Source organism: Ostrea edulis, chromosome 6 (assembly GCF_947568905.1).
Source record: "Ostrea edulis chromosome 6, xbOstEdul1.1, whole genome shotgun sequence".
In the NCBI taxonomy this organism is placed as follows: domain Eukaryota; kingdom Metazoa; phylum Mollusca; class Bivalvia; order Ostreida; family Ostreidae; genus Ostrea; species Ostrea edulis.
In genome coordinates, this window is record NC_079169.1 from 87,980,155 (window position 1) to 87,998,083 (window position 17,929).

At 36.2% G+C, this 17,929-nt stretch overlaps 1 protein-coding gene across 1 annotated transcript in view; it reads right to left on the reverse strand.

The window, feature by feature from the left end:
* LOC125645928 (kelch domain-containing protein 9-like) overlaps nt 1-11,549 on the reverse strand; it is a 12,015-nt gene extending 466 nt beyond the window's left edge. Inside the window, exons 1-3 of the mRNA XM_048871950.2 lie at nt 11,520-11,549; nt 6,136-6,236; nt 1-573 (exon numbers count right to left, since the gene is read on the reverse strand). The exon at nt 1-573 is cut by the window's left edge and continues 466 nt beyond it. Of these exons, the coding sequence (XP_048727907.2) occupies nt 1-573; nt 6,136-6,235 (673 nt within the window). The 5' untranslated portion in view covers nt 6,236; nt 11,520-11,549. The remainder of the gene's footprint in view (nt 574-6,135; nt 6,237-11,519) is intronic.
* Nucleotides 11,550-17,929: the final 6,380 nt, after the last annotated feature.

A 17,929-nucleotide genomic window follows, 5' to 3' on the forward strand; every position in this document is an offset into this window, starting at 1 on the left:
TCTGATTGGTTACCGTGGGTGGAGGTTTTGGCGATTTAAATCCGGGGTGCACTTCTACGAGGTTATTGTCCCTGCCTCCGACTATGTAGAGGGCGCTACCTATAATGTTGGTAGTATGGCCTGACCTAGAAGCAGTTTCTTGTGTGTATTCTCTATATGTAAATTTGCCCGATTCTACACTTCCTGACAATAAGTACCCACTGCCATGACGTCGCTGCATCCGAAGACTTCCTTCACGTCCTAGAATCAGAATTTCACCAGAATCGAGAGCAGTGGCAGTATGTGAACTCAGTCCTCCATCCTCAGGAAAACCCAACACTACCGGTTCTATCCATAATTGTTTTTCGGTATCAAAAACGTATATTTTTGAGGAGCGAGCTTTTCCATTCCATCCACCGATCAGAATGATGTACCTGTCGTTGAGCCCGGCAGCTGCATGGTGACTGAGGGAGGGACTTCCGGGGAAAGAGAGCTCCTTCCACGACCCCCCACTACTACTCAGCTCATACAGTCTGTGGGATGGGGTCTTGCTGTCCTTTGTTTCAACTCCACCATGGATGTAAAAATTATCACCTATGTAACAGAGAATTTGAGAAAAAAATCATGAAACCAATGGGCATTAAACATGTACCAGTGTCCAAAGAAAATGGTTTAACAGGGGTGTAGCTGCAGAACTGTAGCTCTCTGAAAAAATATTGGAACAGAAAATCTCTGTCCCGTCATAATGTTTTTTTCAGAGAATTACAGTTCTGCAGCTAACAGGGACGAAGCCTTTTTATTTGAACAAAATGCTTATAGCTATGCAGGGTTAATCATCTTTGCTAACCAATGGTTTTTGATCTGTTACTTCCTCAAAGATTTGTGGAGTATCAGCATGATCAGAAACCCATCATATAGCTAGCAAAGATGAGAAATGGAACTCTTCCCTGAGCCATCAATTAATATATATGCTGTTTATTCATTAGTATTTCAGTTGACTGATTTGAGCCGGCCATGATACTCTATCCACAATGGGCTTCTTCACTACCTGGAAGCTTTAGATGTACTGTTCTCCTCACAAACCTCTGTCCTTTTACTGCTATCAAAAGTTAGAATTAGACTCAACCTGTACTGTTTGATAAATCATCACAGAGTTTATAATATCATTCAACATCAAGCTGCATTCTGGATGTGTCTTAAACAACAAGAGGCCCATGGGCCTAGAATCGCTCTTCTGAGTAGAACAGGCAAAAATTCTCACTAACCAAGATTCATCAATTAACAAGGTTTAAAGACCTATCACATGATAGTGTATGGAGGGGATATCATACAGTACACTATTAGATTAGGCAATCAAAATAATTACAAAATGAAGTTACTTAACCTACATGCATATCTGGGTAGTACATATTTCTCTTCTACATGAATTTTTTCAAAGGACATAAAGACGGTTGGGGTGCTAAATACCGAATTCACTATGCATAAAATTAAAACAAGGGGATCGCATTATATTTTGTCCGATTTTTAATGCAATTACATTTCATGCCATGGTTGGAGAATGGTTCTTAAAACCAATATCAACAAAATTGCTTTTTAAATTTTTCAGCTCTGTTGAAATAAAAAACAATGAGTGAGTTAAGTGAAGGTTTGAGATCCTTGGGTTTTTAGTTTGAAAGATGTATAGATTTGCAAAAAAAAGCAAAAGTAGGTCACACTGACCTACCTTTTAGCTGACACACTCTGAGAAACCAAGATGTGTCAACTTAATAAGTTTGATGGATCTAAGCCACTTAGTATCTGAAATATCTAAATATAGCCATGAAATTCAAAAAGTATATCACAGTGACCTACTTCTTAATTGACACACTCCGAGGACTTAAGATACATCAACTGAAACAGGTTCATGATTCTAGGCCTCATAGCATTTGATTTAGATATAGCTTTGAAGTTAAAAAGTAGATCAAGGTGACCTAATTTATAGCCTGCACAGTCCGAAGACTCAAGATGCTTCAACTGACAAAGTTGGATGATGTTAAGTCAAATAGTACCTGAAAATTTAAATGTAACTGTCCAAAAGTAGGTCACGGTGACCTACTTTTGGTCGACACACTGAAGACTCAAGATGCATCAACTGACAAATCAAATAGTATTCAAATATAGCCGTCAAATTCCAAAAGAAGGCCACAGTGACCTACTTTTTGGTTGACACACTCCAAAGACTCAAGATGCATCAACTGACAAAGTTTGATAATTGAAGTCAAATAGTATCTGAAATATTCAGATATAAACGTCAAATTCCAAAAATAGGTCACGGTGACCTACTTTTTAGTCAACACACTCTGAAGACTCAACATGCATCAACTGACAAAGTTTGATAATTTTAAGTCAAATAGTATCTGAAATATTAAAATATAGCCGTCAAATTCCAAAAGTAGGTCACGGTGACCTACTTTTTGGTCAACAAACTAAGAAAACTCAAGATCCAACAACTGACAAAGTTTAATGATCCTAGCTTTCATAGTGTCCAAAATATGCACATAAAATTGAAAATGTGAAATTTGAATGTCTGCAAAATTTAAAATGTATAGGTCACTGTGACCTACTTTTTTTTTTATAAATATGTTTCAACGCCTCTAGACGCATCAACTTACAAGGTTTGATGATTCTAAACCTCTCGGTATCTGAAATAACAACCTAAAATGTATTCATAAATGATTAGCCATAAAATTCAGAAAGTAAGTCATGGTGACATACTTTTTACATGACGCACTTCAAGGTCTCATGATCCATCAACTGACAACTTTTGATGATCATAGGCTCAAAAGTGTCCAAGATATGCATCAAAATCCATTTAATAATAATTACCTGTGAAATTCAAAAAGTAGGTCACCATGACCTACTTTTGAAACAACATGATATCAGGTCCTAAGATGCATCAACTGACAAAATTTGATGATCCTAGTCCTTATACTAAGCAAAATATCAAAGTTTTAACAAAACAAAATTTAAGGTCAACTTTGAAGTGACCTTGAGACCACACCCTTTGCCCCAGGATGGTGCCTTGAACAATTTTTTTTTTATCTACAACCTATTCTCATCCTTATGCATAAATTTGGTGATAATTTGCCCAGTGGTTCTTGAGAAGATTTTTTAGCAACCACTACTTTTGTTTGCATTTTCCTAATTATCTCCCCTTGTTAAAGGGTCACAACCCTAGTTTTAGTACAAATGAAAGCCCTTGGGCCAAGGATGCCCTGTAACAAATTTGACAAAAATTGGCCAAGGGGTTCTTGAGATATAGCCCTTTTTCCAAAAAGTTGACACACACCGCACGCCAAACATATGGCCATATGATAAGCTCTTTGAGCCTTCAGCTCAGAAGAGCTAATAAAATGCTTTTTTAGTTGCTTATAATAATAATAATGATTGGTTTTTACATAGTGCTTTTCCAGTGTATGCTGCTCAAAGCGCTTTACAATACATTACTAACCCGGCAGACGTTATATCAATCTAGAACTTTCTCAGCCTCCTAGGAAGCATACAGTGCAAGCTCTTGTTACAAGCGCTAGAGCACTAACATTATAACAATATCTCTCACTTTCTATAGCCAGGTACCCCTTTTACACTTGGGTGGAGTGAGGAAATTCGTGTAAAGTGCCTTTCCCAAGGACACAACTTCGGCCCTGCTGCAACCAGGACTCGAACACACGACCTTTTGGTCGAGAGTCTGACAACCTTACCACTAGGCCACCGACGCCATTGCAGAAAAGATTCATAACCCAAGTAATGCAATGATATTGATACCTTCACCACCCAATGAAACAACAAAAAAAGACTTTTTCTTGTTTATATTTTTATGTATTGTTTTAAATATAAACTAGATTTAAGTACTAAAATATCATATGGTTGACCCATTTGTTACATTAAACGGAACAGCTAAATCACCCTTTTGATGATGCTCCATATTTGGTAATGATTACACAGACAGGTGGTACTAAAAGTTTGCAACAAACATGCATTCATTGTCACAGTTGAAAGCAATGTAAATTTCAAAAGAAATATAAGAGAAAAGATTCAGTGAATGTAAATATTGCATGATGAAAGCAATGTCAATTTCAAAAGAAATATATGAGAAAACATTCAGTGAATGTAAATATTGTTGTATGAATTCCTAGCAATGCAAAGCTTTTGTAAATAATGAACCAAACAATAACCAAGCATATCAAAAACTGCACAATAATTATCCACTTCAAGTCTGGCCCTTTGAAATTACTCAAAAGATTAAGGGTTTGTGAGAATAGAAATTCTTGGCTTTAGCCACAAGTTTTAAACTTGCATAAAAGGGAAAAGCACTGGTCTGAATGGAACATTATCAAGGAAGCTCACCTGAATCATACAGGGTTCAGTTCAGTTTATCAGCACAAAACCACACGGTTTACAGGCATGTAATAAGTACACCACTTACATATAATGTAGAGTAAGTAATAATATTCATCTACTACATAAGACGTTCACATCAATATACACATATAATAATACTGGGAGTACAGTGGTGTACACAACACACATTATACCATAAGTCTACTAACATCAGCATATCTACAAATATATTGAACATACATTACATGCACTATGAGCATACATTATCTCTATATGAGCAGTGGCTTTTTGAAGAAAGATACCAAGATTGTGAAGTTGTTTTCTGTTTCTAAGGCTGAGTAACTGAATAGCTTAAAGGTAGATGACCGTGTCCAATAATATTTTTTTATGCATATACTACACACCATTAACACCAATGACCAAAATAAAATGATACCGTATATACTCGCCCATAAGTCGGTTCACCTATAAGTCGGTTGTATAGTTTTTAGGTTATTTTGGAGGGAATTGCCATTGACCCATTTATAAGTCCATCTCACTTTTTTCAAGAATCGTTTGACAATTTCAAATCACTGCTCTAATGTTTCACCTGCGTTTCAAATAATGTTTTGAGAAATGCACCGATATTTGATCAACAAATCAATTTCACGTAAATGCTCTTATATGTTTATCCTTGTTCTAATAATGTTTTGGGATATGACATCGATATTTCACTTTTTATTCTCAACAAATCAAACAGTTACTATTTTGTTTACAAATCGTCCATGTTTTTGTAGTTTAAATAATACTAGGCTATACATTACGCCATCCAGAAAAATAATAATCTTCTTAGGACACTCTTATAAGTCAGACATAGCGTTTTAGATCAATACTTAACTCCCAAAAATCCAACTTATAGACGAGTATATACGGTAGTCATCTGTGATTTTGTTTAGGTCACATAATTTACAAATACGTTGCGCACATATTCTGTATGACTGTAACAGCCTAATTATACAGCTCTATAGCCAATTTTTGTGAAGATAGCTTATATTTCGAAAGATAGTGAATAAGGGTTTCAGGTGTTCTACCTACACTAACATGAATCATACAGGTGTTCTACCTACACTCACCTGAATCATACAGGTGTTCTACCTACACTCACCTGAATCATACAGGTGTTCTACCTACACTAACATGATTCATACAGGTGTTCTATCTACACTAACATGAATCATACAGGTGTTCCATCTACACTAACATGAATCATACAGGTGTTCTATCTACACTAACATGAATCATACAGGTGTTCTACCTACGCTAACATGAATCATACAGGTGTTCTACCTACACTAACATGAATCATACAGGTGTTCTACCTACATTAACATGAATCATACAGGTGTTCTGCTTACACTCACCTGAATCATACAGGTGTTCTACCTACACTAACATGAATCATACAGGTGTTCTATCTACACTAACATGAATCACACAGGTGTTCTACCTACATTAACATGAATCATACAGGTGTTCTACCTACACTAACATGAATCATACAGGTGTTCTACCTACACTAACATGATCCATACAGGTGTTCCACCTACATTAACATGAATCATACAGGTGTTCCACCTACACTAACATGAATCATACAGGTGTTCCACCTACACTAACATGAATCATACAGGTTTAAGCAATATAGTCGATTTGCGAAAGTTATGCTTTTGAACAAATACATTATATCCACACAAAAATAAGGTCTCACAAAATAAAAGTGATCTACGCTGAACTTACCAACCACACACCCTGCATGGAATGCCAGGGCTGGTCCAGTGATGGCCGTCTCCTCCCAGTCAATTAAATTATCAGTCTTCTGCTGTACCGCCCTAGCCATCCTACAAGTCATAAAAACAGTATCAATCAAATCCAAGCTCTAACTCGGACGTGTGCTAACTAGTAAAATCAAACCACAGACCTGTACTGACTTCGTCTGACTGATAAAATCAAACCACAGACTTAGTCTGATAAAATCAAACCACAGACATGTACTGACTTAGTCTGACTACTAAAATCAAACCACAGACTTGTACTGACTTAGTCTGACTACTAAAATCAAACCACAGACTTGTACTGACTTAGTCTGACTAATAAAATCAAACCACAGACTTGTACTGACTTAGTCTGACTACTAAAATCAAACCACAGACTTGTACTGACTTAGTCTGACTACTAAAATCAAACCACAGACATGTACTGATTTAGTCTGATAAAATCAAACCACAGACTTGTACTGACTTAGTCTGACTGATAAAACCAAACCACAGACATGTACTGACTTAGTCTGACTAATAAAATCAAACCACAGACTTAGTCTGATAAAATCAAACCACAGACATGTACTGACTTAGTCTGACTACTAAAATCAAACCACAGACTTGTACTGACTTAGTCTGACTACTAAAATCAAACCACAGACTTGTACTGACTTAGTCTGACTACTAAAATCAAACCACAGACTTGTACTGACTTAGTCTGACTACTAAAATCAAACCACAGACATGTACTGACTTAATCTGATAAAATCAAACCACAGACTTGTACTGACTTAGTCTGACTGATAAAACCAAACCACAGACATGTACTGACTTAGTCTGACTACTAAAATCAAACCACAGACTTGTACTGACTTAGTCTGACTACTAAAATCAAACCACAGACATGTACTGACTTAATCTGATAAAATCAAACCACAGACTTGTACTGACTTAGTCTGACTGATAAAACCAAACCACAGACATGTACTGACTTAGTCTGACTAATAAAATCAAACCACAGACTTGTACTGACTTAGTCTGACTACTAAAATCAAACCACAGACTTAGTCTGATAAAATAAAACCACAGACCTGTACTGACTTCGTCTGACTAATAAAATCAAACCCCAGACCTGTACTGACTTAGTCTGACTACTAAAATCAAACCACAGACTTGTACTGACTTAGTCTGACTACTAAAATCAAACCACAGACTTGTACTGACTTAGTCTGACTGATAAAACCAAACCACAGACATGTACTGACTTAGTCTGACTACTAAAATCAAACCACAGACTTAGTCTGATAAAATAAAACCACAGACTTGTACTGACTTAGTCTGACTGATAAAATAAAACCACAGACTTGTACTGACTTAGTCTGACTAATAAAATCAAACCACAGACTTGTACTGACTTAGTCTGACTAATAAAATCAAACCACAGACTTGTACTGACTTAGTCTGACTACTAAAATCAAACCACAGACTTGTACTGACTTAGTCTGACTAATAAAATCAAACCACAGACTTGTACTGACTTAGTCTGACTACTAAAATCAAACCACAGACTTGTACTGACTTAGTCTGACTACTAAAATCAAACCACAGACATGTACTGACTTAATCTGATAAAATCAAACCACAGACTTGTACTGACTTAGTCTGACTGATAAAACCAAACCACAGACATGTACTGACTTAGTCTGACTACTAAAATCAAACCACATACTTGTACTGACTTAGTCTGACTACTAAAATCAAACCACAGACTTGTACTGACTTAGTCTGACTGATAAAACCAAACCACAGACATGTACTGACTTAGTCTGACTAATAAAATCAAACCACAGACTTGTACTGACTTAGTCTGACTACTAAAATCAAACCACAGACTTAGTCTGATAAAATAAAACCACAGACCTGTACTGACTTCGTCTGACTAATAAAATCAAACCCCAGACCTGTACTGACTTAGTCTGACTACTAAAATCAAACCACAGACTTGTACTGACTTAGTCTGACTACTAAAATCAAACCACAGACTTGTACTGACTTAGTCTGACTGATAAAACCAAACCACAGACATGTACTGACTTAGTCTGACTAATAAAATCAAACCACAGACTTGTACTGACTTAGTCTGACTACTAAAATCAAACCACAGACTTAGTCTGATAAAATCAAACCACAGACCTGTACTGACTTAGTCTGACTACTAAAATCAAACCACAGACTTAGTCTGATAAAATAAAACCACGGACTTGTACTGACTTAGTCTGACTAATAAAATCAAACCACAGACTTGTACTGACTTAGTCTGACTACTAAAATCAAACCACAGACTTGTACTGACTTAGTCTGACTGATAAAACCAAACCACAGACATGTACTGACTTAGTCTGACTACTAAAATCAAACCACAGACTTAGTCTGATAAAATAAAACCACAGACTTGTATTGACTTAGTCTGACTAATAAAATCAAACCACAGACTTGTACTGACTTAGTCTGACTACTAAAATCAAACCACAGACTTGTACTGACTTAGTCTGACTAATAAAATCAAACCACAAACTTGTACTGACTTAGTCTGACTGATAAAACCAAACCACAGACATGTACTGACTTAGTCTGACTAATAAAATCAAACCACAGACTTGTACTGACTTAGTCTGACTACTAAAATCAAACCACAAACTTAGTCTGATAAAATCAAACCACAGACCTGTACTGACTTAGTCTGACTACTAAAATCAAACCACAGACTTAGTCTGATAAAATAAAACCACAGACTTGTACTGACTTAGTCTGACTAATAAAATCAAACCACAGACTTGTACTGACTTAGTCTGACTGATAAAACCAAACCACAGACATGTACTGACTTAGTCTGACTACTAAAATCAAACCACAGACTTAGTCTGATAAAATAAAACCACAGACTTGTACTGACTTAGTCTGACTGATAAAATAAAACCACAGACTTGTACTGACTTAGTCTGACTAATAAAATCAAACCACAGACTTGTACTGACTTAGTCTGACTGATAAAATCAAACCACAGACGTGTACTGACTTAGTCTGACCACAGGAGTCGGCAATTTTATCAATAAAGTAGAAATATATGAGAAATGGGCATAAATACTACCACTGAGCTTCGCGAGCGTAGCGAGCGAAGCGACAGGAATGCAATGCGATTTCGGCAAAATCTGCTCCAGTGCTATGTTGCGTGAAAAAGACAGCAGTACCCGGTTATAAATAACATCAGTCGATGTGTCCCACCTGATTTCTGGATCGGTCACCCTTTTAATTGCCGTCAATTACTCTAAAATCCAAAATAAACATACTTTCGAAAAAATTCACTCGCCATAAGTTTTGTGTGACGTCACGTACGTCATTTGCTGCTGAACTATCGCGGTTGAATTTTATCATGTTTACAAGAAAAATATTTAAAAAGAAATAAAACGTCTTTTTTATGACTAGCTTTTGTGTTTATTTTTTTTTTTTTAGAGACAATATTTATCTGGTAATTAAATTTTAATTGAGTGTTAAGTTTACCTAAGTAATATGCGTTTGAAAATAAAGGGAGGTAATTTTTTCAAGAAATCAATAATGTGCTTCAAATTTCAAGAAAGATGCCCAACAACTTATATATATTGTGTTTGATATCACACTTCGAATGGAGCCCATCATCATGTTGGGGGTGGAGACACAATGAAGTTTTCAAACCCATCAGAAAAAAAGAAGACTTATTGAGTACAGTACATGAATTCTCAAATATATCTAGATCTATTCCAATTTCAAACAACAAATGTACAGTTGCAGTTTGTGCATTCCCTACCCCCCCCCCTTTTCCTTCATTTTAGGGTAGTATAATTTACAACGCTTATTTTCTCATTAAATAACATTCTTCAATTTAAGCCGTTTAAACCTAGCTAGCTCATCTTTCAATAAGGCCTAAAAGCACTATTAAAGTATCATGCTGAATTTTCTTCTCATCCTCACAAATATCAAGGGTTCTGCGTGAACTCATGGTTCTATGGGATGGACTCAGCTAGGGCTGCTAACACTGTAGGAATGTTTTCTCAATGTATCAAGGTCCATATGTCCCAAATCAAGCTGATTTATAAATCCTTGAATATGGATTTGCCCCCCCCCCCCCATCATGATTTTTAAAAGGTCTGTCATTGACTGTGCCACTGGAAAATTCAATAGCAAAAGGAGCATCGATGATTTTTTGAATGCTAAGTGAGGTTCAAAATAATTTCAGCAAATTAATAATAGTATTTCTTCATGCCATGGTGTTCTGCTGTAACCTCATAGAAAATAATTACTGGAAATATCTTGTATATAAATATTACTATCTTTTGTTATTGATATTTAGTAAATTTCTATGGGTTGGCGCGATAAAGAATTAGTCTCACTGCACTACGTCCCACCTCAAACTGAAAAAAAAAAGCAGGGGACGTTGACATCTGAGTGACTCGGGTGATATATGGGAAAAAGAAAGTTGATAAACTGTACTACCAAGAATTTTGCAATTAATAAAGATTTCTATCTATTAAAAACTTTTGTTATGTGTGATGTAAAATTACAACAATATCTAGGCCATCACATGCCGTGATTATCCGGAATTTCTCAGTGTCAACTTTGATTTCACTGCGATAGTTCAGCAGCAAATGACGTGACGTCACACAAAACTTATGGCGAGTGAATTTTTTCGAAAGTATGTTTATTTTGGATTTTAGAGTAATTGACGGCAATTAAAAGGGTGACCGATCCAGAAATCAGGTGGGACACATCGACTGATGTTATTTATAACCGGGTACTGCTGTCTTTTTCACGCAACATAGCACCGGAGCAGATTTTGCCGAAATCGCGTTGCATTCCTGTCGCTTAGCTTCGCTCGCTACGCTCGCGAAGCTCAGTGGTAGTATTTATGCCCATTTCTCATATATTTCTACTTTATTGATAAAATTGCCGACTCCTGTGGTCTGACGAATAAAACCATATTCAAATGCTTTTACTGGCGACTACCAAACATGAGGCGTACATCATAACACGCGGTGACGGAATCCAGCAGTACTGCAGGTTCTACAATTAAAATCAAAGTACCGACTCGGACCACAGGCCTCTGTATTTATATATAGAGAGGGGATGTACATATCACTCATACTACACATCTTACGGCGAATTGATAGAAATTCAGAGGTCTGTGCTCGAACAGTACGTATAGTGCAGATTGTAGTGATTAAAGGAACATAATAACATGTGGATTTGTAGAAATAAATTTCATTTCATTGTTTCAATGCGCTTTCCAGGCAAAACACAAAACGATTTTGAACCTCTGGTAAAATTTCTTACCCGCTAGTTTCATTTGTTTACATTGACTTCATAAAGAGTTCTAGAAAGGGCGACAACTTAGTCCACGTTGAAATCGAGATTTTTGCAACCAAAAAAAAAAAAGAGGATAGAATGATAGGTTTTTGGCATATAACAAATACAATTTGTTCAGAATTATATGATTTTGCTCAAGTTACAGGTTTAAAAGAATATTTCTAACTCATTTCAGTCAATATTGAAAAATTACTCTTGAAAAATAAGTATCGTATATTGTGTAACACAGGCCTACTGCATCGTCGCAAACCACGGGTTATTGTTTCATTCTATTTCACAAACGTTTGTGTAATAGAATGAAACAATAACCCGTGGTTTGCGACGATAGGCCTACTGTAGCGCACAGTATATTTAAAGAGGGAACTTATAGAATAAATTTAAATTATCATCACCATTTGATCCAGACAAACTTTTTAAATCACTTCATTGTGAGAAGCTTCATCAAACATATTCTAAATGTATTCTTGATGTACATGAGAAAAGTACAAATTTTGCTGTACTATCAGAGTTGGGGAGATTCCCTCTACATCATGATATTTTGAAATCAATCATTTGTTATTGGTACAGGCTTGAAAAACCAAAATGAATATGTTAAAATTGGATATCCGTTAAGAGATTTTAGTCAGTATAGATTTTAAAAAAATTTTAATTGATGGGAAACTGTGCACTTGTTTTAAACTTTAAGGAGCACTTTGGTTGTGAGAACTATCTTAATGAAATTAAAACATTTGATATTAGAAGATCTGTATGTAAGTTATGGATATCAGCTCATAAATTAATGATTGAAGTTGGTAGATATTCTGGTATTACTAGGAATGAACGAATATGTAACAAATGCAACTCCGGTTCATTAGGTGATGAGATTCATTTTTTGATTAAATGTGAAAAGTTTGTTGAAGAAAGAAAATCTTTTTGTGGTGCTATAGAAAAAACAGTTAATTTTTTTTTACTGAACTCAATGATAAACAAAAATTCATTTACATACTATGTTCTGAAGAGTCATCTATTCTAAGTATAACTGGGGGGGGGGGGATTTTTTGAACAATATATGACACTGTATTTGTATATAACTATGTGTTATGTAATCACTTCTTTCTTTACTTGTATATGTATATGTACATTATTGTATGTATTCTGTTCTATAGTTATACTGCCTTGCTATCTGGTGATTTGGTAGCCTCTCTCTCTCTCTCTCTCTCTCTCTCTCTGCGAGCGTGATCAGCACTTGGCTGGGTGCATGACCGCTGTACACTTAATTTACAATATGTCTCTGCTTAAATCGTATGGACACTTTCTTTCTTTTTTTATTGGCGATAATTTCTCCGAAATGTGTGGATTCCCTGTCTATCCCATCCGATTTCTGTAATCGTTTCAAACTTTTTGTAAGCTTTAGAGATTGGTCTTTTTAAATAAATTCTTATTATATACCGGAAGAAGGCCATTCTCATTTTAAAAAAAAAAAAAAAAAAAAAAAAAAAGATCGAAAATGGGATAATCTACACATTTCGGAGAAATTATCGCCGAAAAAAATCAGAAGGGGAGCAGGATGTTGAAACCAATATTTGAAATACTTTTTTATAGAGTATCAAAAGAAAACATATTGCTCTGACGATTTTCAGGAAATGTTTGAATTAGTTTGGATTGAAGAAATGGATAAGAGAAGAAGAAAATTCCTAAATGTTTAAAGCCAAATGTTATGAAGTTTTACAAATTGTTGAATTTACTTTTCTAACTTGTAGAATTTTTTATAAGAACACTTTACCAACCCACTCACTCAAAGGTAACTAGAATCAGGTGTAGATGGGGGGGGGGGTGAACTCCATGAATAGATTGGGGATTTGGGTCCATGGCTAGGCGCTGGAGGGTAAGCCGCTGGAAGCTGGTGGATTCTTGACATGGAGTTTAATACCTTGCAGGAGGACACAAAGTTCATATTTAGTTCAGATAATTTGCATGCATTTTTATGCTATTAATTGTTTTAAAGCATAAATCTAACTTGAAGAAAATAATAATGATAATAATAAATTTATTTTGTAAAGTGTAAAATCCATATTGCTCTAAACGCTATTTGAACTTATGATGACAATGAAATAAATAAAATAAGTTGTATAAGAACAAATGACTACCGGTAGTAGGTGAAGATAAGGAGTCCGATATGATTGCACAACATAGTAATCTTGACTTAGATTTCATCTGCACAGACTAGTTGAAATGAATTGTAAACAGATGAGTCTTTAGTTTAGATTTAAAGATACAGAGACTAGCAACAGTTCTGATATCATATGGAGGAGCATTCCACAGTTTAGGGACAGCCGCATGAAAGGTGAATATAAGGAACACTAATCAATCTCATAACTCCTTTAAGTAATATAAAATAAAGCGTTGGGCAAACACGGATCCCTGGACACACCAGAAGTGGGATCAGGTGCTTTGGAGGAGTAAGCATTTTTTGATTAATTTTCTTTATATTTTTTAGAACACTGACAATAAGAAGAGAATTAAACGACGAACGTTTTATTCTCAAAACAAAATCTGTTATGACTGAAATATCTAATTCAATGGAAAATTAATTTTTTGTCTATTTATTTATTTATTTCAATTTCAATTTTCATATTTGTTCAAATCTTGTTATTCATTATTTGCAAATGGATGTTAAAATCGCCATGATTGCTTTGATGTATCACATTTCAGTAATATACAGCACGCAGAATGTGTGTGTGTGTGCGTGCGTGTGGTGTATGTGTTTTGGGGGTTAGAATATCTGCATTGACCAGTTTTTGATAAACATTCAAAGAAAAACAAATCCATTAATTGTAGACCTAAGTAAACCAGGATCGCGGTGACGCTGATGCCCTACAACAGCGGCTCGTTGAATTTAACTTTTTTTAGGACTAGTGTGTCACAGGGTCTAACAGCAAGAACGTACTCTTGGTGTAGGTTAAGATTTGTTTATATAGTCCGGTATTGATTACCAGTACTACATCTTGTGATTTCCCGTAAAGAAATACATAACTGTTATCAGTAATTCTGTGTGAGACTCACTCTTAACGCTACTGTGTTCCCGAAGTATAAGTCTTGGAAGTACTAAAAATTAATTCGTGCTCATCCTTTTATACAAGTTCACACACGCGCGTACACAATTACCAATCCCTAAAAACTCGTTCTGCAACTTCTGATAAAATACTCACTCACCCTACAAATGTCTAAAAAATTGGGCCTGTCACATATTGACGTATAGCTTCAGCGTATGCCGACGTATGAGAATTTAGCAAACACGCTGGTGTACGTTGAATACTTTATGGGTACACTTTTAAGAAGTTACGAGCACGCTGAAATACGATAGTATGAGTTGTTGTACGCCGAACGCAGCCCAAAATTTTCAGCGTATGCTGACGTATTGCTTACTCGTTAGGCATAAGTTAGAAGTACGCGACAGGTAAGTTATGCACGCGACAGGTAAGTTATGCACGCGTGTACACACGTTACATGTAAGTTACTCGTAAGTTGACATACGTCGGCTACCAGCAATTGAGCAACGTACGCGTAACTTATTTCTAACCTATAGACAACGTTCTTCTGAAGTCCTTAGAACTTACTGAACGTGTTTAAAACGTGTGAAGAACGCACTGAACGTGTTTATTGCCTACAGGTAGCGTATTCGCCAGAGTTCAGGGGTCAACTACATATATTTGGTACAGATGAGCATGTGCAGAAGTCTACAATCATGGCGGACTTTGAGAGGCTGCGACGAGGGTACTAAATAGCCGTATTGCGACATCAAAATGACCTGATTGACTTGGCATTATACAAGTTGCGAGCCAATAGGATGAGGAGGAGAAGAGATCAACGAAGAGAGATCTGGATTGGGAGGCGACAAGAGTTTGGCATGTACGATCAGAACTCCGTAATGAGGACCCTGCGCCATTCACAAACTTTCTCCGCATGCCCCCAGACATGTTTGATGAGCTGCTAGGGAGAATGGGTCCAGGGATAACCCAAAAGCATACGTGGTACAGAGAGCCTCTTGAGCTTGAAGATTTCACTTACTTGGCGTCATCTAGCCTCTGGGAACAAGTATTCCTTAACCTCTTCTCTACCGTACCGGTCAATTTGACCGGTGGCGCGTAAAAACGGGACAGCGCAAAAGGAGTGCCTCTAAATCTTTCAAACTACGGTCATAAGATATATGATCTATATATCATATTTTTGGAAATTTTCTCTATTTTTTAACTATGTAAAAATCAGTTAAGTAAATAAAGTCATTAAATTAATAAAAGCATTTAAAGCGAAAGATGGCTTCGTCTAAATATGACGCAACGCTTTGTCGCAAGGCCATTTTCCCCCTCGATACGATTTTTTAAATCTCCCGTATGAATGCACTATTTTTTATATTTTTGAAAAGCATATATTCCCTGCTTTCAGAACATATAAAAATTATTTCTAATGCCTGGCAAAGTTATGAGAAAATAGCTATTTTTTGCACATGTACGCTTTCTTACAATTTTATTTCTCATTGTTTAAACAGATCGGCGTTTTACCAATATCCATATCTTTTTCGTCATCCTAAAGTCTGCGAGTTTTATGTCCCAGAGCATGGGGTTCTCCTGCAGGAAATCAAGCATGGACTTCTCCTCCTCAACATCTAAGGTATATATTGAGTCTTGTTGGCCCGCAAAAGCTTGTCGTTTGGGGCTTGAGAGGAGGTCATGGCCTCAGATGCCGCCACAGATACTACTTAGGACGTATTGAATCCTGCACGAGGGCGATATTGGCTATCATCTTCAGAATGGTGGTCAGATGAAGATGGGGACGAGGATGGGCGTGGAGGTGGTAAGGATGAAGATTGCTTAGGTCAGCGCCTTACTGCAACATTCCGTGATTTTGGGGAGCATGTTGATCGATCGACGTCCACTTCAATAATGACTTGTGGTTCTAGAGAGCTTCCGCTTTTATTTCTGACGCCACGTGGTCGTCGAAGTACGCTCCAGCACGCTATGCTTAAGTTAGACTAACGTTGTGCACGGGTTTCGCATAAGTCAAGAACGCTAAAAGTTCGCTGGGGTATTGACTAAAACCCGGTCTCGGTCCCGGTCTTCGGTCTCGGTCCCGTGACTAAAACCCGATCTTCGGTCCCGGTCCCAGATTTTTTCATTAGATAAAAACAGAATACATCAGAATATTTTAGCCCTAATTTCTCATTAATTTAGATATGACATATCATGCCTGCATTCTGATAGTTGATTGATAATATTATTGTCGTCTTTCGTAAAATAATATGTGAAAACTCCGAGACTGGTGCGACCGAGAAGTAAAAACAGTGCTAAAACCCGGTCCCGGTCTCGATATTTTTTATTTTTCTAAATAGCCGCTTTAATCTACCTTTTTATTAAAAAATATATAAGAGTGTTATATTCAATGACATTCCTTTGTATGCACATGTATGTTTCTGATTTATTGTATGTTTGTGTTTTATTCCAGTTTTCCTTTTTATGTCAAAATCGAATTCAACTACGTGATTTTTTTCCTCCCAAATGAACGCGTTATATTACACTTTCATAAAAAGATAAGGATGTAGAAGAACACCTGACCACACGATTGATAAAATTTTCAAATTCAATGTTGGAGTATTCCGAACCGGGTCTCTGTATATGTATATGTATACGCGGGTTATTGCGCTCTCTCTTCTTTCTCTCTCTCTCTCTCTCTCTCTCTCTCTCTCTCTCTCTCTCTCTCTCTCTCTCTCTCTCATTTACGAGTGTATCGTGAGAATCGCATTAATTTGTTAAATTATGATGTTATATTAGTTGTTATAATCAGGGAAGAAAAGCCTCTATGTAAATATTAGAGTAATACAAAGTAGAGTGCACGTGCAAAATATGAGTCCAGAATGTATGATGTATGAAGTACTTTAAAAATTATGTTCATTAGTGAAATGGAAAAAAACTTAACCAAATATTGTCCTTAAATTTTATTATAATTATTGAAACATGATGAATAATTGTTGTTGATAGCGAAACAAAAACACTCTTGTCAACAACCCCCTCCCCCGCCCCTTTCCAGAAAGATTCTGAATATAAGAATAATGCTTTTGAAAAGCAAATGTTATACCCCCGTAATCGGATATTCGGGGCGCATTTATATAGTTTTTGGTCCATCCGTCTGTTTGTCAGTAAAAACTTGCACCTTCGGCATAACTTTTGAATGCATGTTGATAGGGTTTTCATATTTCACATGTGTACTCCTTGTGACAAGACCTTTCTTTACATGCAATTCTTCACCTTTCAAATTTGACCTACTTTTGAAAATCTTTAACCTTAGTCATAACTTTTGAATCTGAAATTTATTTCTTAAATGAATTTACATGTATGTCTTGCATA